Below are 22066 nucleotides of genomic sequence, written 5' to 3'. Positions count from 1 at the left end.
CCCGCCACATGAACATGAGAGGTGTTAAGAGTTTCACATCTTGCCCTGTGATGGCTCTGGTATTTCCTAGGAGTAGATTAGGGAGTGGGCTGTTTTGTGGTTGTGCCCGGGCCATATGTGAGGTATACCATCCCCGATACGAGCCATGTATGTGCCAACCCGGTAGGCTGGCATGTTTATGTCAGGATGCCCCCATTAAGGCAGTTGTAGATGGTCCCTATATAGGGACCGGCCCCCCTCGTATTGTTAGTGTTGTATTCAGTGTTGCTAGCGTTTTTGGTTCATCAAACTCTCTTCCTCTCTTGTATCGTTTTGTCTCTCCGGGCTATCCCTCTCCTGCAGCGTGTTTCTCTCTGTAGCACCTTACAACCCTTTGTCATCATGTTTGGGCTTCTGGCACCATGCCCAATTCCTTGAAGAGTAGGCTTATTAAGGTGTTACCGAAGGTCCCTTCCCCATGCAACTTTAAATAATGGCGACCTATTTCCTTAATGGGAGGAATGTATAAGATCTACACAAAAGTCATTGCTAATCGTTTGCATCGAAATTTGGCACAAGTCATTCGTCCAACACAAAATAAATTTATAAAGGGATCAATATTTTGCATAATATTCTTAATGTTCAGCTGGACAACGATTATGCAAGTGTCTAAAGCTCCTAATCAACAGGTTGTTATGGTTTTGCTAGATTTGGAGAGCCTTTGATCACCTTAGTAAGTCTTTCATTGCAGAATTGATGCAAGGTGTTGGTTTTTCCCCCTTGTTGAGATATCTAGCTCTACACATGGTACGCCCGGATGATTTCTCGCCTACATTTAACATTGCCACAAGGTAGTGGACACAAGAATCATTGCCAGTGGTATTACAATTGGACTTAACCGACACGGTCTAGCTACCGAGAGTAACGACCACTTATCTTGGCAACTCACTCATTAGTGGTTTCGCATTGACCATTGTACATAGTTCTTATTATGTTGTACTTCCCACTTATCTTTTGTAGAAGATGCAACAGCTGTGCTCTCTTGGTTGTGTGTGTGTGTGTGTGCTTGCAAGAGCTCAAGCTCTCTCCTTCTCTCCCTCTTTACATGGTATTAGAGCCTGGTCGTGGCTAAGGAGCTGTGAGTGGCAAGCAAGAGCTACGTTTGCCTTGGGATTCTTGAGAGGCATTGGTAACAATCTTCGATTTCGGCGATTTCTGTGAGAGATTGTGCATCCCGGGATTTTGTGCGTCTTTTGCACTATATTTTTGCAGCCAGATTTTAATTTTGGGCGCTTTTCGGCTTTTGTTTAGGAATTTAGAATGTGTGCGCATGCAAGAATGCAAAGGTTTCGGCTTTTGCATCATAGTCGCTGCAAAGGTCTCGTCATAGTACACACCCTGTCTCTGAGAGAAGCCCTTGGCAATGAGTCGTGCCTTGTGCTTGTCCAAAGAACCATCAGATTTGTACTTGGTCCTGTAGACCCATTTGACACTAATCACCTTCCGCTTGGCAGGCCGCGGAACCAACTCCCAAGCGTTCTTCTTCTTGATGGATTCAAGTTCTTTTTGCATGGCCAACTTCCACTTTGGTTGTGAAAGCGTCTCCTCAATTGCCAGAGGATCTTTGTCCTTGATCACCGTCGACATCAAAGCATAGTTCGCTTGTAATAAAGTCCCATCTACCTCAACAAATCGGTGTTGTTGAGAGCGTCGTGTCATACCAGCATCACACCAATCTGGTGGAAAATTTGAAGTCCCTGCATTTGCAAGGTCTCCAACAACCACCCGGTAACTTGTCTGACTCGCCCCCCCAAAGAAGGAGCTACTGATACATTTGACTCTATCTTTGCACTATGGTGAGAACCACTGTCATCTGCATCATCTACAACGGTTGCATTTGGTAGAAAATATGAAGTCCTGTATCTCACAAGGTCTCCACGAGCCACTCCGGTAACTTGTTTGACTTGCTCCCCTCTGAGTTGCTCTCCTGGGGAGAAGCTATTAGTAGTAGGTACATTTGGCTCTATCTTTGCACTATGGTGAGAACCAATGTCATTTGCATCATCTACAACGGGTGCATCCTCCTTCGTAGCTTGAGGGACAACAGTAGAAGAGGGTTCATCAACCTCAAGAGGCAAATCATAATCTGGGTCTCCAAGTATCGGCAAATCTAGGGTCATCATGGAAGACTTGGGAGCGGAAGCCCCTCTGAAGGAAGAAACTAGTCGAAGACGACATCACGACTAAGACCAACATCCTTCTTTCCTGGATCATAAAGATGATTTTCCTTTGGAAAGATTATTGTAGCTGTCACAAGGAGGTGTATTTTTCCTGTTTCCTTTCGTAAATAAGTATTAGATATTTTTATTTATTTTTACTTGTTTTTCTCGGAACCCTTGAAAAGATGCAAGTGGACATTGCATGGCCAGTGTGAAACGGCTGCGGCCGAATAGGTTTCTCACATCGGGAGTCTGGGTCGGTCAGTCTGGGACTGGTTGGGCCAGTTAGCATTGAACTCTGATGAGTATGGAAGCTCGTGTGCGCCAAACTGGAATTTGGGCCACTCGTCAAGTCACTGACAACTTTATAAGTTGAAAGGGGCTAGTAAATTAACCCACATTGTAGATGTTGGTCAAATGGTAGTCTTCAATGATGGTCAAGAGACCGATAGGGACGCCATGGAAGCATCTCCTAAAATTTAGGGAACTGCTATTTTTGACCGGAAAATGTGTTCGTGTCATTAGCTCCAGAATGTCGTGGGGAACATTTCTTAACTCTACGGCTCAGTCAACTGACGTGTAGATTGAGTTCTTTTTAGCCGAGTCTGCCAAAGTCAGAAATTGGGCGACGTGTCGCGCTGTGAGCAAATCTGCCACTCTGGGAGAAGGGGGCGAGCTGTTTATGAGCATTTGGGGTGCCATTTTCAGCTTTTAGGTGGATTGTAGCAGGCACAGAAGCTATGGAATGCTTTCCTTGCCCTCTATGCACAGTATGGTGACGGGAGTGATGCCCCGCACGCTACATACTCCTCTCTTTCTCCCCTACGTACAGTATGTTATGCCCCACTAGTGGGCTTCTCATTTGACTTATGTACAGCTGTGGGGAAATATGCTTTCGTGCCGAGGCAAGAGCCTCTTTGCACAGGAACCGGTGTAGCTAGCTGCTGCACCAAAGCAGGTCCACGAGAGGGTGATAACCTCTCGATTGTGCAGTAAATTCAGCACTGTTTGCTTGCTGTTTTTTTTACTCTGTTTTGAGACTGCTTTGTGCCCGGGATGCTTCCAGAATCAAGGGGCACCAAGCCCAAGGTGCAGGGAACAGTGTAGGGACCGTCGGGTGCCCAAATCAGGTCAAAAACAGGACTGAACTAGAAATTACAGCGACCTGAAATTTACTGTTTTGTGCTCCAGATTGAGGGATAACGCTAGTGGGATAGAGTCCTGAGCTTGGAAACTAATTCGGATTGATTTCGGTACTGTTATGTTGCCGAAATTTTTCCGAATCTGGAGCGTACTAGCTGGATGGAAGTGTTATCTTCCAAGGACTCTCTTTTTGTAATTCCCTCTCTCTAAATTAAAGAAATACCGACAGGGGCGCCAATCTTTGGGGCCTATAGGGTGTCGGTCTTGTGTGCGCAGTGACATTCTAGTCGCTGGACGCAACTGTGTTTTCTTCCCTTCTCAGTGCTCTGTGTAAAGTTAAGAGGTAATTGAAATAGTACCGCCCTCTACGATGTATAGGCCGGTTGCATGGTTCCATCGAAGGGATAGTCACTTTTTCTTCAAAAAGTGCAGCGTGGATTGTTGTGGGTGAAAGCAACACATAGCTTGTCGATATGGCAGAGAAGAGAGACCAAGTACTTGAAGAGGGATCTTCCTCACATGGCACAGAGAAAATTCCTTCAACTCTTCAAGATGAGGACAGGTTGTGTAGAACTCAACTGCGTTGCTGCATGGACATGTTTCAGCAATTGGCTAACAACCCAAGGATGCAGGAGTTCTTACAGGCTCCGACACAGGGTTTTCAGCCTCCTACACAGGGCATGACTGAGCCGTTGTAGGAAAAGGAGATTTCCAATGCGCAGAGGACTCATGATGCTCGAGGGAAAGCCCATGTGGTTGAGCAACTAGCGGTGTCCAATGATCCAAAGCAACTTGCTTTAGCTGGACAGGAACCGTTTGTGAATGGTCAAGGGAGCAATGAACAGGCTATGCGTCAGACCCTTCCATTACCTAATACTTATCCTGGTTATTTTGGAGGTGGTTCAGTGTTTCAAGCTATGGCTGGACCTTCCACAGGTTATATGCCAGGGAATGTGTTCGGGACAATGCAAACAGGCATGGGTAACCCAATGTATACGAACATGGGTGTCCAACCAGGTTTTGAGGGTGCCTATGGCCAGTTTCGAGTGCCTGGAACACAATTTGGTATGGCTGGTTTTTCGCAGCCATACGTACAAAATGCAGATATGACAGGGAAAACAGTTGATGCGAGTGCTGGAATGAACACTCATGGAGCACCACAGGCACCTGTTTATGATAATGTGGCTCCTTTGAGTCAGTCTAAGGATTACAAGGAAGGTGGGCAGGGAGTGAAGTTTGAAACTTTCAGCGGAACTGAGGACCAATTGAAGGCTTTGACCTTCATATAGCAGTTCGATGCAGCTTATGCTGGAGGAAACTTCACGGAATCTTCAAAGATACGCAAGGCTTCCACTTTCTTGAAAGGGAATGCGCTCCAATGGTGGACCGCATTGTTGAACCAGGGTCAAGCCCCAACAACGTGGGTCCAATTCAAACAGCTTTTTGCGCCTGCATGGTTGACAAATACTTTTGAAGTGGATGTGATGACAGAATGGCACGAGTTGAATGCTAAACAGTGTGCGAATCTGGAGGAGTACAATAAACGGTTTTGGGCCGCATTGTTGCGAGTCACCTCTCACAGGTTTGTGCCTTTGTCAGAACAAATTGAGAAGTACTGTTGCGGATTGCCCAAGAAAATCAAGGACTACTGCACAAAGACTGTTGTCATGAATATGTTTCAATTGATAGAGAATGCAAGAGTGGCCAATAATCTGTCGAAGGGAGATTCCGATGGATTTAATAGCCACAAGAAAGGGTCCCAGGGCAAACAGTTTTCAGCCAAGGGCAATGTTGCAGCAAAGCCTTCTGAGCCTCCCGCAAAGAAGCCCTCCACTGAAGAAGCTGATACGTCCAAGAAGCAGTCTAAATCTTCTTCGGGACGAGGACAAGGACAAAAAAAAGGCATTTTTCTGGCAAAACTTTTGAAGAGAGGAAAGCTCTTAGGGAGGCCAAGAAATGCTACATTTGTGAACATGAAGGACACTTTGCAAATGAGTGCCCACAGAAGAAGTCACAGGATAAGGATGACAAGTCAGACCATAAAGGGAAGAAGCCAAAGCCGAGTGCAGGACTTGTTCCAGATTTGGTTGGAGACCAGCCAAACACAAATGCCACGGAGCTGTGCAGAGCTTGGGGCAAAGTTAGAGACCAGACAGTGCTGGTTTTCTTTGATCCAGGAGCCCGTGCAAATTTCATATTACCAGAATTGGCATCAAAGTTGGGCATTCGTGCAGAGGAGATGGGTATGACAGGGGAAGCAGGTTTGGCATGCCCAGGTCATTCAGAGCCTGTTACTCCCATTTTGGGAAAGCTTCGTTTGCACATTCAGAGCTATGTCGATGCGGAAGAATTTCATATTATGCCACTTGAGGGCTGTGATGTGTTACTGGGTATCCCATGGTGTTACAGGTTGCATGCTATGGTGGATACTTACAACAAAAAGATTACCTTTGTACATAGAGGAAAGACTCATGTCCTTGATGTAAAGCTTAAAGGCGAGTCTGTTCCAGTTGTTTCTCCTTCTGCTATTTCATCTGTAATAAAGAATCATCTTTCTGCGTACTTGATTTTTGCAAAAGAAGCACCTCAAGTTGTATCTAATTTGTCTACCTTAGATAAAGACAGGTCAACTTTTTTGAGTGGTTTCAGTGATTGTTTTTCGGACTCTTTGCCAGGGGAGTTACCTCCTGAGAGACCTGAGGAGGTGTAAGTAAGTATTAGATATTTTTATTTATTTTACTTGTTTTTCTCGGAACCCTTGAAAAGGTGCAAGTGGACATTGCATGGCCAGTGTAAAACGGTTGCGGCCGAATAGGTTTCTCACATCGGGAGTTTGGGTCGGTCAGTCTGGGACTGGTCGGGCCAGTTAGCACTGAACTCTGATGAGTATGGAAGCTCGTGTGCGTCAAACTGGAATTTGGGCCACTCGTCAAGTCACTGACAACTTTATAAGTTGAAAGGGGCTAGTAAATTAACCCACATTGTAGATGTTGGTCAAATGGTAGTCTTCAATGATGGTCAGGAGACCGATAGGGACGCCATGGAAGCATCTCCTAAAATTTAGGGAACTGCTATTTTTGACCGGAAAATATGTTCGCGTCATTAGCTCCAGAATGTCGTGGGGAACATTTCTTAACTCTACGGCTCAGTCAACTTACATGTAGATTGAGATCTTTTTAGCCGAGTCTGCCAAAGTCGGAAACTGGGCGACGTGTCGCGCTGTGAGCAAATCTGCCACTCTGGGAGAAGGGGCCGAGCTGTTTATGAGCATTTGGGGCGCCATTTTCAGCTTTTAGGTGGATTGTAGCAGGCACAGAAGCTATGGAATGCTTTCCTTGCCCTCTATGCACAGTATGGTGACGGGAGTGATGCCCCGCACGCTACATACTCCTCTCTTTCTCCCCTACGTACAGTATGTTATGCCCCACTAGTGGGCTTCTCATTTGACTTATGTACAGCTGTGGGGAAATATGCTTTCGTGCCGAGGCAAGAGCCTCTTTGCACAGGAACCGGTGTAGCTAGCTGTTGCACCAAAGCAGGTCCACGAGAGGGTGATAACCTCTCGATTGCGCAGTAAATTCAGCACTATTTGCTTGCTGTTTTTCTAACTCTGTTTTGAGACTGTTTTGTGCCCGGGATGCTTCCAGAATCACGGGGCACCAAGCCCAAGGTGCAGGGAACAGTGTAGGGACCGTCGTGTGGCCAAATCAGGTCAAAAACAGGATTGAACCAGAAATTACAGCGACCTGAAATTTACTGTTTTGTGCTCCAGACTGAGGGATAACGCTAGTGGGATAGAGTCCTGAGTTTGGAAACTGATTCGGATTGATTTCAGTGCCGTTATGTTGCCGAAATTTTGCCGAATCTGGAGCGTACTAGTTGGATGCAGGTGTTATTTTCCAGGGACTCTCTTTTTGTAATTCCCTCTCTCTAAAATTAAAGAAATACCGAAAGGGGCGCCAGTCTTTGGGGCCTACAGGGTGTCGGTCTTGTGTGCGCAGTGACATTCTAGTCTCTGGACGCAACTGTGTTTTCTTCCCTTCTGAGTGCTCTGTGTAAAGTTAACAGGTAATTGAAATAGTACCGCCCTCTACGTTGTATAGGCCGGTTGCAGTAGCCGACAAAGAACATTCTCCTGGACTTGGGATCGAACTCCCCCCTATGTTCCTTCGGTACATGGACGTATGCTCCGCTTCCAAATATTAAAAAATGAGAGACATTAGGCTTTCTACCAAAGTAAGCCTCGAATGGGGTCTTGCGTGGAATGAAGAGGTCGAAGATCGGTTCATGGTATGGACGCCATCGGAACTGCCTCCACCCATAGAGACTTTGGCAGGTCTCGATGCTAAAGCATAGTCCCCGCCACCTCAACCACTGTTCTATTCTTTTGCTCCACAAGTCCATTCTCTGAAGGCGATCCGGGATTCGCAAGCTCTCGCTTGATGCCAGCTTCTACACAAAACTGAATGAATGCTTTGGAGGTTGAATAGTCTTCAACACTTTATTGTTGTCCTTCTCCACAAGTAAAGCGGCTGAAATTGTCCACCCGCAACATGAAATAGAGAGCTTTGCCAAGGGAAGGAGTATGCATAGGTCCACAAAGGTTGGTGTGAACCAACTCCAAGGTGGCTGTAACAAACTGCTGACGTGTCGACCTACTGAAGAACAGAGCTACCGGCCAAGGGGCCTAAACCCTAAAAGGAACAAGCAACAGAAGAAGTGTCACAGAGTGATGACGTGGTTGCCCGAGTGCAGAAAACCCTAACCCTAATTTCTGCCAGAAACCCTAATTCTGAAAACCCTAATTGCAGAAACCCTAATTGCTGAAACCCTAATTCTGGAAACCCTAACCCTAAAACCTGCAACCCTAATTTCTGCCAAAAACCCTAACCCTAACCCTAAGGCAGCTGACAAATTCCGAAAATTGTGCTGACATGATGATGTGGCAGGCTGTACGGATTTTCGTGATTTACGTTGGCAGCTTTTGGCATTGCTTTTTGGACCATAAGCTTTTGAGTTTGAAAGTTTTTCATGTAAACTGCTTTTTGGACCAGAATCTTTTGAGTTTTAAAGGTTTTTTACTATAACTGCTTTTCAGGCCAAGGGCCTTTAAATATGAGGCTAGGGCTCATTCTCTGGCATGCTTCTTGGAGAAGGTGCAGAGTTTGGAGTACCGGCTTGTACTTTGATGATGCAATATAAAGAAATACCGAAAGGGGCGCCAAGGTTTGGGGCCAATACTCTCTGGGGTGGAATTCCGCCACTCCGTGTCGCGTGTCGTCTCTCTCTCCATTTCAGTTCAATTGTTATTTGAAGTGCTTAAAGTTGTTCAGTTTGTTCTTTTCTATTGGCACGTGGTGCCCGCCTTGTGACAGTGGCAATAGCTCGGGGTGTAGCAAGCCTCTGAAGAGAATTTTGATGTTGCTTCCCATGAATGCAAGTAATGCATTTCCTATGCTTACTCCCAAAATCTGGTAAGCGTGCAAGCATCTACTGACGAAAAGCAAGTCGAAGCGCATCATTGTTCAAATGACCCAAATCTGTAAGGCCAAAGGTCACGTGTAGGAATCTTGATTGCTGAAGAAAGAGTATGGAGCATGTAGATTCTGCTCTCCACCGAGTCCTCTCTGACCTCCTTGCCGGAGTCACAATCCTGAATAGACACCGCATCCTCTGTAAAAATCACCTCCATGCCTAGCTTGCACACCTCGTGCACAGACATAAGATCAAATCCCAACTTCGGAGTATAAAGTCCCTTAGAGGTACCCCCGTTGCCGTTATGAATCAACTGAATAGATCTCTCGCTGTGAATAGGAATTTCAGCATTGTCGCCAATGAAAATAGTACACAATGTCGCCGCATGTTGGACAAAAGATCTTCGAAGGTGTCATGTGCCGTGAGGCACTACATTTCCAGAAGCCAATCACCACCATCTCGAACTGCAAGAGCGGTCACAACCTCCGATGTCCCTAGAGAGTCCTCAAAGGATAGAATCTTCAAATGAACAAAGGCTATTGACTGCACCACCGCCGCTGAAGGAGTTCAAGTATCTCGAACTCGCTTTGGACACTTCCGCCAAGAATGGCCCTTTTATCCACAATGATTGCAATGCCGATCTGCCTTCAAGGCTTCCTTTTCAACATCACTTTTCTTTTCTTTGTTGTTGTTGCTTTTCTTCTTACCCTTTTGTTTTTTGTTGTTGTTGTTGGAAGAACTAGTCAAGGCCTCGGAGCCCTACTTCTTCCCTGTATTGAACCGCTCCTCGTGGTCCATCACCATTGGAACAATCTTGTCCCAAAAAATAGAATTCAGCCAGCCACTAGTAATTGGTGATGAATAGAAATTGGTATACTGAGGAGGTAACTGAGCCAAAGCTAGATGGCCATGTCCTCTAAACTGATAAGCATTTCCATATGAAGTATCTCCTGTTGTAGCTCTTGCATCTTGTTGATGTGATTCCTCATGGATGAGTTCTTAGCATCTAGGGTCCTCAATTGCACCTCTAAAGCTATCCGCTTCATTGGAGAAACTCAACCATATAGTGAAGAAAACCAAATCCAAATCAACTTCGCATCCTATATCAATCGGATGTGGCTGATGACTGATGGTGTACTGTTGAGGATTGTGAAAGAACGAATTCGAGCATTGACATGTTTCGATAACTTTGCTCTTGCAGGAGCCTTTGGCTTTGGAAGTTGCTCATAACAAAGCCTCCAAGCTCGTAAGAATCGAAGACCTCCATCATGGTCGCTTTCCAAATGGCATAGTTCTCGTCATTCAATTGCCGATTTGTGGGAAAGGTAGGGAGGGTAGGTATCTTGACTGGTTGATTGTCACAAAGTAATGACGTGGCTACCGAGAGCAGATACTGCCAGAAACCCTAATTCCTGCAAACCCTAATTTCTGCCAGAAACCCTAATTTGCAGAAACCCTAACCCTAACTGCTGGCTGAAACCCTAAAGTGGCTGGAAACCCTAAAACAGGCGGCAGAAATGCCACATGGTAGCAGTACGGACCTCCGGATTTTACGACGCTGAAAAAGGCTGATTTGGGCGACGCAAATTGGAGATAGAGAGAGAGAAGGAAAGCTCTGCTTTATTTTATTAAAGCCACAGAGAGAGTACTTGTGAGAGAGAACACTTGCTTTTGTTCTGGAAGCTTTTGGGGCTCGGCTTTTGGGCATCCCTTGTAATCTTTAAATAAGTGGTTTAGGGCTCACTCTGCAGAGCATCTGGACACAGAGTCTCAGAGTGAAACTCTAACCGCTCTCTTGTACTTTGATCATTGATTAATACATAAAGAAATACCGAAAGGGGCGCTAGTCTTTGGGGCCAATATCTCTAGGCACGGAACTCCGTCGGGCCAGTGCAAATCTATTGTGATCTGTGAATTGTTTTGAAGTGGTTATTTGGTGTTGTCGTGATTGATTCTTGACTTGGAGTGTCCAAGTCTGTTACATTGATCACCTATGCCGGAGTAGAATTGGGACCAATCTTCCCCTCCTCGTTGACGAGTGGTTCACCACCACCGCCGGTAGCAACCTCGGGTTGTACTTCATCACGGACTGAATTCATGTGAGAATCATGGCTACTCTCTATTTTGTGAGAGAACTTGGGCATGTAACGAGGCTAGGTCGAGGTAGAAGAGAGGAAATTTTCAAATTTGCCTAGTATATCCAAAATCAGCCCCAAATGTGTCAAAAACGCAGGAAAAACAGCAAACCATCTCTTCTCATCGCGGAAACTCAGCATCAAAAACTCACATAGATCACCAATCCGATTCGAGAGCATGAAGTGGCTTTGATACCATGTCAAAGGTGCGATAGAAAAAAGTGAATCGGGTGATAATCTCGTCTGCAATGGCTCCTCTCGGGAACGGGCAGCCAATGAATCTTCAATCTATTGCGACAGATCTCCTCGTAGACGACCTCCAATCATGTACCGCCCACCGAACGGGCACGGGTAGCAATTTGCAAGTACAGGTGTACAAGTAGGGGCTCATTGCGGAGGGGAAGTGGAGCACTTGAGAGAGGGAGAGGTGTTGCTGGCAAAAAAACACTAGAGAGAGAGATCGATGGTGCAAAGCAAAAACGCTAAGCCTTGAAGAATGGAGCCAACTTACAGATGTTGGCCGAGGGGCCTAAACCCTAAGAAGAACAAGTAACAGAAGAAGGAGTCCTACCAAGTTATGGGGACCCCGTTCGATGGGGCCCCAAGTGACATAAGGATTAAAATAAAGTAGGACTCACACACACACACACACAGAGAATTGTGTAGCAGCTGATGATGTGGCAGTTGTATGGAACTTTCGAAAATTCCGCTGACATGACGATGTGGCAGATTGTACGGATTTCCGCGTTTTGCGCTGACTTATGTACGTAATTTCGTGATTTACGCTGGCAGCTTTTTGGCATTGCTTTTGGACAAGAAGCTTTTGACTTTGAAGGCTTTTCATGTAAACTGCTTTTCATAGGCCAGGGGCCTTTAAATATGTGCTAAGGGCTCATTCTCTGGCATGCTTCCTAGAGAAGGTACAGAGACTAGAGTACCGATTTGTACTGTGTCGATGCAATATAAAGAAATACCTAAAGGGGCGCCAAGGTTTGGGGCCAATACTCTTTGGGGTGGAATTCCGCCACTCCGTGTCGCGTGTCGTCTCTCTTTTTCAGTTCAGTTGCTATTGAAGCGCTAAAAGTCTGTTCTTTTCTATTGGCACGTGGTTCCCGTCTTGTGACAGTGGTATCAGAGCATCAAGCGTGTGCTTTTCTCAAAGCATACCGGTCCTACCAAAGAGCAGACAAAGCAAGATCACACTTCCAAAGTTCATTGGAAATTTTAGCTTCGTGCTCCGACCCCGGTCTTTACCGCTCATGTCTTACAGGGCATAAGCCATAAAAATCACTTGCAAGAGAAGGATCTAGATTTGTTTTGAGTCACTGTTTTTCTCAGAAGCAGTGCCATGCAGATGTTGATGTCTATAGCTACCAAGCCGCACACTTCGAAGGACTCGACAAGCTTTCAAGAAAAATTTTGCCCAAAGTTATATGGTTTCTGACATCTTCCTTCAGAGTACAACTTCTGGCAGAGTGGGGTATCCTGAAATGCTTGCCATGGACACCCTAGCAGATTATAACTTGAAATTTCTCAAAATCTCTCAGTAGATGTCTCTTCATGAGCAGATGACCTTGGAGGTCCAGTGCAATTACTATCTTGGGACTACCATCGCCACCGAAGAAACACTGTCTGTCCAAGAGCTGATGGACCATGATGTGCTCGGCTACGACTGTATGGAATGAACCTAACCCTAATTTTTTTGTGTGCAGGTTTCAGGATGGAAAGTTAGTCGACTTTTCGACCTCGACAGATATCAAGAATGCTTTGTAAGTTTGAAATCTGTTTGAGAACTTGTTTGGTGATCTTGTTTGGAATTTGTTTGAAATGGATGGTATCTGTTTTGAACCTATCTTGGTGCCGATTTGAATTGTTTGACTCTGGTTTTAATACTAGTTTCAATGATTGGTGATTTTACTCCCGGGTGGAGTAGTGAGAAATGATGTTTGAGAATGCTTGTTCATACTCATGGCCCGGACCCTTGTGTTTATTTGCGGGAGGAGTATTGAATGATTGAAAAGTGTTGTTTTTACTCATGGCCTGGACCCTTGTGGTTATTTACGAGGGGAGTATTGTTGTTGTGACTCCCGACCCGGACCTGGATGGTTATGCGGGAGGAGTATTAAGAAGTCTGAGCAATGGTTACTTTCAGCGCCTCCAAACGACGCAAGCTGCGGTCTGGGGGACGTTTGGTTGTAAAAGGGCTCTATTCAGATTTCTGTAGTAGGAAGTAATCTCGTATCTCTTTGGGAAGTCCACAAAAAAATCGCTCAATTTGCTGCTTAAAACTGATCTTTTTAAAGGATGAGGCAGGAAGAAAAACATTTCAAAATCTCTTGCAGTAAGTATCCATAGTATCTGCCTTGGCCATCCGAAGATGATTTGAGGTGGTAATCATGTCACATTCGTACTCTTGAGTGAGCCATGAGAAAATAAAAAGTCTCTTGAACTCTAACCACTTTGTCAGTGCTTCTTTTCGTAAGAGAAGAGTGGACCACCATGTCTGTGCATTTCCTTTCAAATAAGATGCTGCCCTTCTAATCTTGGAGTGCTCTCAATAGGGCCCTCCAGAAAAAGCTATGAAGCTGTTGAATAAAAGCGAGGGCTTGTGCGCATCTCAAAAACCTGAAAAGGTATCAAATTTTATCGCTTGTCCACCTTCCTTAAAATCTTTGGTCTTCTCTTCGAGAAAGTCGTATTGATTGGCTTTATAAAAGTGCTTTCTCTTTGAATAAAACATCTGGTCATCAAAGTCCGAACTTTCAAAAGAGGATGAATCCTCCTCAGAACTGTTAGAAAATTTCCATGATTTTAGTGGGATTTACTTCTCTTGGCCTGCTTGTTCTTTCCATGTCCTTGGTTCTTCCGTCGTTTCTTGCCCTTTCTGTCCTCTTAGAGGAAGAGCTGTCGGAACTGTCAGAAGAGGATGAGAACGAATTGGACACACCCTCGAAGCGTACATGCTTCTTGGCTTTTCGTGCATTTGCAAACGAAGACTGTCGACCCAAATAACCAGGGTAATTTGCTCCCTTGCTGTGTCTCTTTGGAGGCTTCGTGGTCTTTAATATTTGGTTGACGTAGTCGCTCAATCACATCATCAAGTTCATCTTTAGTGTACATCCGCGGGACAGGTGGTTTCTTCAATGCGGACTTTAATGGTGAATCGATTGCCATACGCCATTGGGAATGCATCTCATCAAATGGGTGCCGCGTCAAAAATTTTGCGTACTGGGGATCCTTTGAATACTGGAGCATCTGCTTAGCACAAGCATCAATCTGTTGTTGACGTTGCATCTCCATTCGTTCATACTACGTAGGCCGTGGAGCTCGTACTCTTGTTTCGATCGCCCATGTGAATTTCTTGTACTTTCACCCAATTTGGAATTGTCGAGTGGGTTCTTTTGATTCTTGCGGGATTCGTCACTTGAATCCATTTGTAATCTGGGGTTCTTTATGGCTTATGCCCTGTAAGACAGAGCAAAGAAGACAAGAGCATGCCTTGCCCGATGCGCGATGAAGTAAGGGTGGGAGTGGCGAATAAGTCCGGGGTCGGGGGGTTGGGACACAAAGATAAATTCTGTGAAATCCCTTATCGTTGTCTTGCTCTGTTTGCTCTTTGGTAGAACTGGTGTGCTTTCAGAAGAGCGCATGCTTGATGCCCTGATACCACTATTACAAACTTGGGCATCCCAAGTCGGAAATCTGGCATGACACACTAGAGAATCACTTAAAATACTTCACAACTTTATCACACTTTAAAATTAGAGTTGACACGACTCGGTGTAGTTCCGTGCCCAAAGGTATTGGCCCCAAAATCTGGCGCCCCTTTTGGTATTTATTTTTAGATTAATGCTTGAGCAAAGTTACAACTCCTGCAAGCCCTCTCTGCTCAAAAGCTCGTCACCTAACTGAGGGAAAGAGTGCCCTTGGGTTCATATTTAAAGGCCCCAAGGGCTTCAAACTCAAAAGCAATCTACATGAAAAGCTTCTGGCCTAAAAGTTGTCAGCGTGAAACACGGAAATCGGTACGCTGCCACTGTCAGTGTGTTTCACGGGGTTTCGTACGGCTTGCCACGTGAGCATGTCAACGCGTTTTCTGATCGTCCGTATAATTTTGCCACGTCATCAGTTCGTGACAGTGATACAACATGCATAAACTACAAGGGGGGGCCTTGCATTTATGGGGCAATAGGAGAGAGTGAAAATAAAAAGAGGAAAATGGTATAACCTTTCTATCACCCAAGTGTGGTAGATTGGTTATGCCATTTCCCTCTTGAATAACAAGTCTTGAGTTCAACTCTCGTCGGATAGGTCTTTGAGGTCTCTTGGGATAGTTTCCTACGATGTTAAAAAATCTCTTCTCCTCGGGTGTGTGTGGGGGTATGTGAGTGTGTTAATAAAAAGAGGAAAATGGTACAACCTTTCTATCACCCCAAGTGTGGTAGATTGGTTATGCCATTTCCCTCTTGAATAACAAGTCTTGAGTTCAACTCTCGTCGGATAGATCTTTGAGGTCTCTTGGGATAGTTTCCCACGACGTTAAAAATTCTCTTCTTCTTCTTCTTCTTCGCACCTTGCATAAACCCCACGGTCCATAAAATGGCCAATAAATGCTAGTAAATATGTAAACTCACTAAAAGTGACCTGGGACACATCTTTAGTAGCAAAACTATAGAGCACTAGAGACTTCGACCCTACATAACCCTAGGAATAGAGGGTCCCTCCTCATGCTTGGCTATCGGGTGGGCAACACTGTGGAGTTCATCGTCGAGAACAGGTACGTCTACCTCAGATACGGTCCGACACAACCACAAAACCGCCCTCACTCCCTAATTTGCTCCTGGGAGATATTGGAGCCACCACCGCGGACATGAATGTGAACTCTAACAGGATGTTGGACATGTGGTAGGCAAGACCACTTAAAGTTTGACTGTCTGCAAAGAAGGCAACAAAACAATTGTGCAAGTACTAGCATGGGTGTAGGTGAGCCGGAAAGACTATTTGTTGTGCAACATATGATGAACACTATGTCTACAAATGTTTCAAAATGAGGTGATAATGTATGGTATGTAGGTGAGCCGGAAAGACTATTTGTTGTGCAACATATGATGAACACTATGTCTACAAATGTTTCAAAATGAGGTGATAATGTATGGTATGTGGGTTTAGGTATATCGAATCACACGACGAGCCATGGTGAGTGGTTTTGGGACATGCAAATTTTGGACAATCGTGGTTTTGTTGAGATCGGGGATGATACATAGCATCCTATTGGGCATACAGGGAACGTGTCGTTGTCTTTGACAAATGGCAAATTGAGTTTTGTGGTTGATGTACTACATGTGCCTAATATTACAAAGAACTTGGTGTCTGTTGGGCAAATGGTTGAGCAGGGTTTGTAGGTCAGGTTCAATTCCGATGGTCTGTCTATAGAAGAACATAAGAAGAATGGAAGGCTCATTGCACAAGGTAAAAAGGCGGGAAAAATGTCCAATCCTGATGTAGATGTATCAGAGACGAAAGCAGCCATGTTTGCACAAGGGTCGGGAGTTGTTGTAGATATAGACATTTGGCATAAGTGTATTGGATATGCGAATGTGCAAAGACTAAGACTATGCAAAGTCAGGAGAGTGTGATAGGTTGCCAAGGTTTAAGATGTTCGAAATGCATAAGGTTTGTAAGGCTGGTCAGTTTGGAAAGCATGCAAAAACATTGTTTCCTCATGACAAGCGTGTAAACAAACATGTTTTGCAGATAGTGCATTCTGATGTGTGGGATCTTGTGAAGACTATGTTACGTCTATGGGTGAATTTGGTATAGGTTTTATGCTACCTTCATTGTTGACTATACAAGGAAGGGATGGGTATACTTCATGAAGGAGAAAAGTGAGGTGTTTCACTTTCAGAATTTCAAGGTTATGATTGAAAAACAGATATGAAAATATGTATAGTGCCTGATGTGAGATGGAGGGGAAGAGTACTTCGGAAGAACTGACACATTGTAAAAGTTGGAAGGGCAATGATGAATGAGAAGAACCTGTCTCCTTGTTCGAAGCAAAGTCTTGATGAGAAGTTTGGTATGCCCTCTGTTGAGACTCCGGGTGCAAGAAGGATGCAGGCTGAAAATAGGGCACCTGGTAGTGATGCAAGTTCCACCTCTCGTGTCATGATGAATGGTGGCATCACTGATAGGCATATGGACAAACCAATGCAAGCATGATATGCATTTGTTCGGGGCTGTAAAGACACATGTAAATCTGCCCTTATTAGCTGTACAGAGGAGCATTTGCAAGCCTTGGGGTGGCAGGGACATGTGGGACACAAACATATTGTGTTTATTGTTTCGGCATCTTGGCTATCGAGTGGGTGTGGATGTTAGTGTCAATTGGTTACGGCCTTGGATCTCTTGCAAGATCATGGATAAGTTCGTTTATTGGAAATCGTAGGCATGGCCTTTTGATGTGCTGCTTGGTGGAGAGAGATTGTTCTGAGACTGGCATACTTCATTTCGTTATAAAGGAAAGGTGCTTCTATGGAGGGCTATGGTGGGAGGGCTTGCATTGTGAGCGAGTTTGCGGCCGTCGTCGTCTTTTGTTTGCACTACTTTCAAAGAAGATAATAGACATCGCTTCATTACTTGCCCTCTTGCCAAGAAAATATGGCCCTTTGTATCATACTTTTGGTTTCATGTTGCTGATGAATCTTTTGCTCCACGTGACTGGTTTTTTGGAAAGTGCTCTCGTGTATGTCATCCTCAGCATTTCAACCGCGTTTTGATATGCCTTGATACTGGGGTTTTGGCATAATTGGACCATGCAGAATGCCTTTATTTTTTATGGTGCAAGTGGTGTTCAACAGCATTCATGAGAGGTATTTTGCTTTCGAATGTTTCTTCACTCACCACTGCTGGGGTCATTTCTGTGGCAAGTGCATGAATGTGGAAGGATGGCATCTTGACAGGGGCATTACTTGATCCTCTAGCGTTACTGCTTTGCCATCTTGGTTATGGGATTTTCATGTTCATGTCCAATATTGGACTTCTAGTTGTATGATTGGGCGCTTGAGTAGGTAAAATTACACATTGAGAGAGAGAGAGAGAGAGAGAGAGAGAGAGAGAGAGAGAGAGAGAGAGAGAGACGAATTGTTCATTCCTTTTTGCAGATTGAACCTGCTTTGGGGGCTGCAATGCTTGCTTGGTGTTCATGCTCAGGTTTAACTAATTCATTAAGTGGGTAAACCACAAACACAGCACATAGTTTTTAACACAATTATTCTTTTGCCTCAGTCTGATTCACCTGAGAAACTTCTTCTGTGAACTTCCCACACTTCCATTTGTTAATGATGTATCATCAAATTTTGATGTCAGAATAAAGCAAGATTAGAAAAGTTGAAATCGTCAATCAAAATAACAAATCTCATTACTCTTTTGAATCTCATTACTTTGCAATTTCCATTCAATATGCTGTAAAGTTTATCATGGTACTGAAAGAAGTGACACCATCAGTTTACAAAGTGAAAGAGTGCGAGTGGAATGAGGATTCTGTGAATATGTTTCTCCATCTCCATGATAGAAAATCTTAAGGAGTGCATCTAAAAATTATTGCTTTGATTAAGCATGCTCTAATTTACATTGCGAATGTTGCAACCTTTTTGGAAATCAGAATGTAAGGCGTAGTTCATTAGTAAAGATGAATGCATGCGTGAATTGAACTCCCCTCTGTCCCTCTCATGAAGAAATGGACATGTATCTTTGGCTCTCGTCCTGAGATACTTGAGCTGCTCGATCACCCGAGAAGGATATCCCGATGTGATGCTACAGCACACTTTTCTTGCTCAGCGCGCAGTGGATCCCTTGGGTGCTTCTTGCTGATGGTAGCAGGCCCTTCCCAGCCATGACACATGACAAATTATCTGGTCTTTGTAGGCAAAATTCACATCTAGTGTATCATAATATGCGAAATTGAGTAATGTATCTTCTTGGCATCCAATCATGAATCACTAAGACAGTGGACAAGTGCTTAAGATGGCTTAAATCTATCTATCTCATCCAACACTGCCCAAGTCTCCAGATTGGAAGTTGTGTACTGTTGCAGTAGGACCATCTTAACATGGGCAGCCTAGGAGCATTTTGCCTAAGACGGCCCAGCTGCATCCATGTTGCTGTAATAAACATCAATGTGCCCCTCGGGTTATGTGCTTGGAGTGGCCACAACGCATGTCTTTTTTAGGCTTATGAGTGTTGTAAATGCTTAGAGGTCTCACCTTTTTCAAAAAGTTGTGTGTTGTTTTAAAGAAGCAATGGGAAAAGAAGCATGCTATGTGATAGGTTCACTTTCAGTTGCTTTTGTGTTTTCTCGAATTGTTCAATGTCAAGCATTCACATGATTGACGAAAGGATGAATAGTTTCAACTCTCCACCTTGTTTTAACTCTCCACCTTGCTTTTGTGTTTTCTCGAATTGTTCAATGTCAAAAGCATTCACATGATTGACGAAAGGATGAATAGTTTCAACTCTCCACCTTGTTTTAACTCTCCACCTACTTCAGAATGGTTTGGTTGTTCTATTCTCACCATAATTGTTAATTCAAATTCATATTTTGTGAGAGGAGGTTCTACTCTATGAATGGCTTTGTGAATTCATGGTGCGTAAAAATGTTTCCATCAGAAATTCAATGTCTTTTATTCTTTGATGATGTTATGCATAATTAATGGCACAGCTTTGCTAGGATTTAATCTTTGTGCAAATCATTTGGGTGCGTTTCGACTTAAACAGGCACCAAAATTTAAATTATTTCTCATATGGGTATACCAAATCAAAGTTATCTGCTCACTTTTATATTTCTTTCATTAATAATGACACTGATAACCATACTCTATTGGTTTCAATTGTGAGGTAAGCACTTTTTGATATGGTCAACACAGTGATTGCTATGGCATCAACATGCCAAGTGCTTATTACTTCCAATTGATGTTAGCATTGTTTTTTATTCGATAAAGTTGCATCAAAACTGTTTTTTCCTTCAGACATTGGCACACATTAAGTTATGTGCATACAGGCTTGGAATGTGCTATGATTTACAGTTGGCCAAAAGAACTGGGACTTTTTGCACTTGGATCTTATAAGTATGTAAGCATGCTGTTAGTTCTTACTGTATATAAGTTAAAAACTACTCTGTATGAAGTGTGTAACTATTATGCTCGAAAGAAATTGATGACACCACTTTTGGATAGGATTTTGGTATATTTTCTTATTAGATGGCATTACTCTGCCAAAATTTGACCAATTTCAACAATATCAAACAAAAACTATAAGACAACTTCTGTAAGCACAAGCCTATGTTCAATCTAGCCCTCCTAGTGCTAGTACCTATACACACATAGACATGTATGCACATACTCATATATTTATGATGAACCACTATGATCATAAAAATTCTCATTTCTCATAACCAATGATAGCACCATGGCCGTGTCTCACTCATAGTGATGGATGGAGTACATCATCAACACTTACATCTATTGAAAAGAATGGTCATCACACTAATAATGCCTAAAGTAAATTCTCCGATACCACCACTTGGCACTCAATACATCCTCTCTTATTTCAAGGGCCCATATTTTCATAGGTGACTCCTCAATTTTGATAGGATATCTAGTAAAGAGCACTCGTTGCCTGCATAATTAATGCTGGTCTTAACAATTGGAGCAGTCTCGTTGTTGTTGCAAGGAAAGATGAGTTTAATTTCTTGATAGATTCTGAGTGTTGTCTAGCATCACTTAGCCTTATAGATTGTGAAGAAAGTTCATACCTTGAGTTCTAGTTTTATTCCCTCTCAACTGCTGTCAACAAAGTTTACCTCATCAACCTATTGTTGCTCTTCTCAATTTGGATCTCTTCTATTTTGAGAAACAAATACCCTTGCTTCTCTTGTTGGCTTGACTTTGGTAAATGTTGAAAACATATTTCTGAAACATTCTCCAAAGTAGTACTACGACAATACTTCTCTCTTACCCCCTAGACAAGTTGAATTAGGTGCTATCCAATGAGAGAATAAGCCATGGCAGTTTGAGCTCATAAATCACCATGCCCCATTCATTATTCTGACCTTAGCCCTACTTTGCACCATTCCTAATGAATTGGTGGAACAATGGAAATCTATATCAAAGATATGATTTCAGTGTATCTTCCCTTTGCACTTCAACATAAAAGTTATTAGAAGTAGATAATAATAAATGTGAAAATAAGGCCCTAAGAGCCGGTATCAAAGGATTGTCCTTATAGACAAAGCTAGGGACTTGAAAAATTCTTTCAAAGCTATCGAAACATCTATATCTCTGTGGTTAAATGCCAATGCAAAAATCAAGATACGAACACACTTCTTGGCAACGTGTTAACCATATAGGTTGATCACATGTTACAATATCTTTTCTAAAACCTGCACAATATTTTTCATTTTTTTTGGCTACACAAGTGTATGCTTTCATAGCTTGGGTGACATCGTTTCTATTGGAACTAAGGCATGTAGTGATTACTTATTATTATTTTTATGAGCATATGTTTGAGGTCCTCTTTTGGCTTGGTTGCATATTCATTGGGAACACCCCTCCTCCTTGAATAAATCCCCAATACCCTACTCAAACCAACAAAAGGAAAACATTCCCTAAAGAGAATCACCTATACCCTATTTAGATATGAAGCACAACATATGGTTTGTTTGGTTATTGGCCTCCTTTATCATTGGCACAAGGTAGCTACTCTTAGTAGACATGCAAATGAGCCACAGAGAGTGTTTCCTACATATCATACGATGAACACTATGTCTGACTGCTTTCCTGCTACTATATTCATTACTTGAAGCACTACTTTCTTCTCCTTATTGTGCTATAGTCTTGTTTAAAAGAAGCGTGGACCACCAAGTGCGAGCATTCCCCTTGAAGTAAGAGGCAGCTCTCCGAATCTTGGAGTGCTTTGAGTAGCCTCCTCCCGCGAAAGCGATGTCAAACTGTTGTATAAAAGACAAAGCCTTCGAAGCATCTGAGTATTTTAAAAAAGTATCAAATTTGATCGAGTGTGCACCTTCCTTAAACTCTCGGACTTTCTTGCTTTTATCTTCCA

General features: G+C 43.6%; 1 protein-coding gene across 2 annotated transcripts in view; it reads left to right on the top strand.

The window, feature by feature from the left end:
* The window catches only part of LOC147456688 (Actin-like ATPase superfamily protein), a 54531-nt gene extending 36145 nt beyond the window's left edge, over positions 1–18386 (top strand). The window contains exons 7-8 of one of the 2 annotated variants that reach the window (XM_086515128.1): positions 12664–12720; positions 18112–18386. In XM_086515128.1, coding sequence (XP_086371254.1) covers positions 12664–12720; positions 18112–18186 — 132 coding nt within the window. In that variant the 3' untranslated portion in view covers positions 18187–18386. The remainder of the gene's footprint in view (positions 1–12663; positions 12721–18111) is intronic. The other variant, XM_086515129.1, reaches the window with a different exon arrangement.
* The last annotated feature ends 3680 nt before the right edge of the window (positions 18387–22066 follow it).

The sequence above is a fragment of the Adiantum capillus-veneris genome, chromosome 6 (assembly GCF_014529385.1).
Source record: "Adiantum capillus-veneris isolate H3 chromosome 6, ASM1452938v2, whole genome shotgun sequence".
In the NCBI taxonomy this organism is placed as follows: domain Eukaryota; kingdom Viridiplantae; phylum Streptophyta; class Polypodiopsida; order Polypodiales; family Pteridaceae; genus Adiantum; species Adiantum capillus-veneris.
Note: the sequence above shows the minus strand (reverse complement) of the source record. Positions and strands in the feature narration are given on the sequence as shown.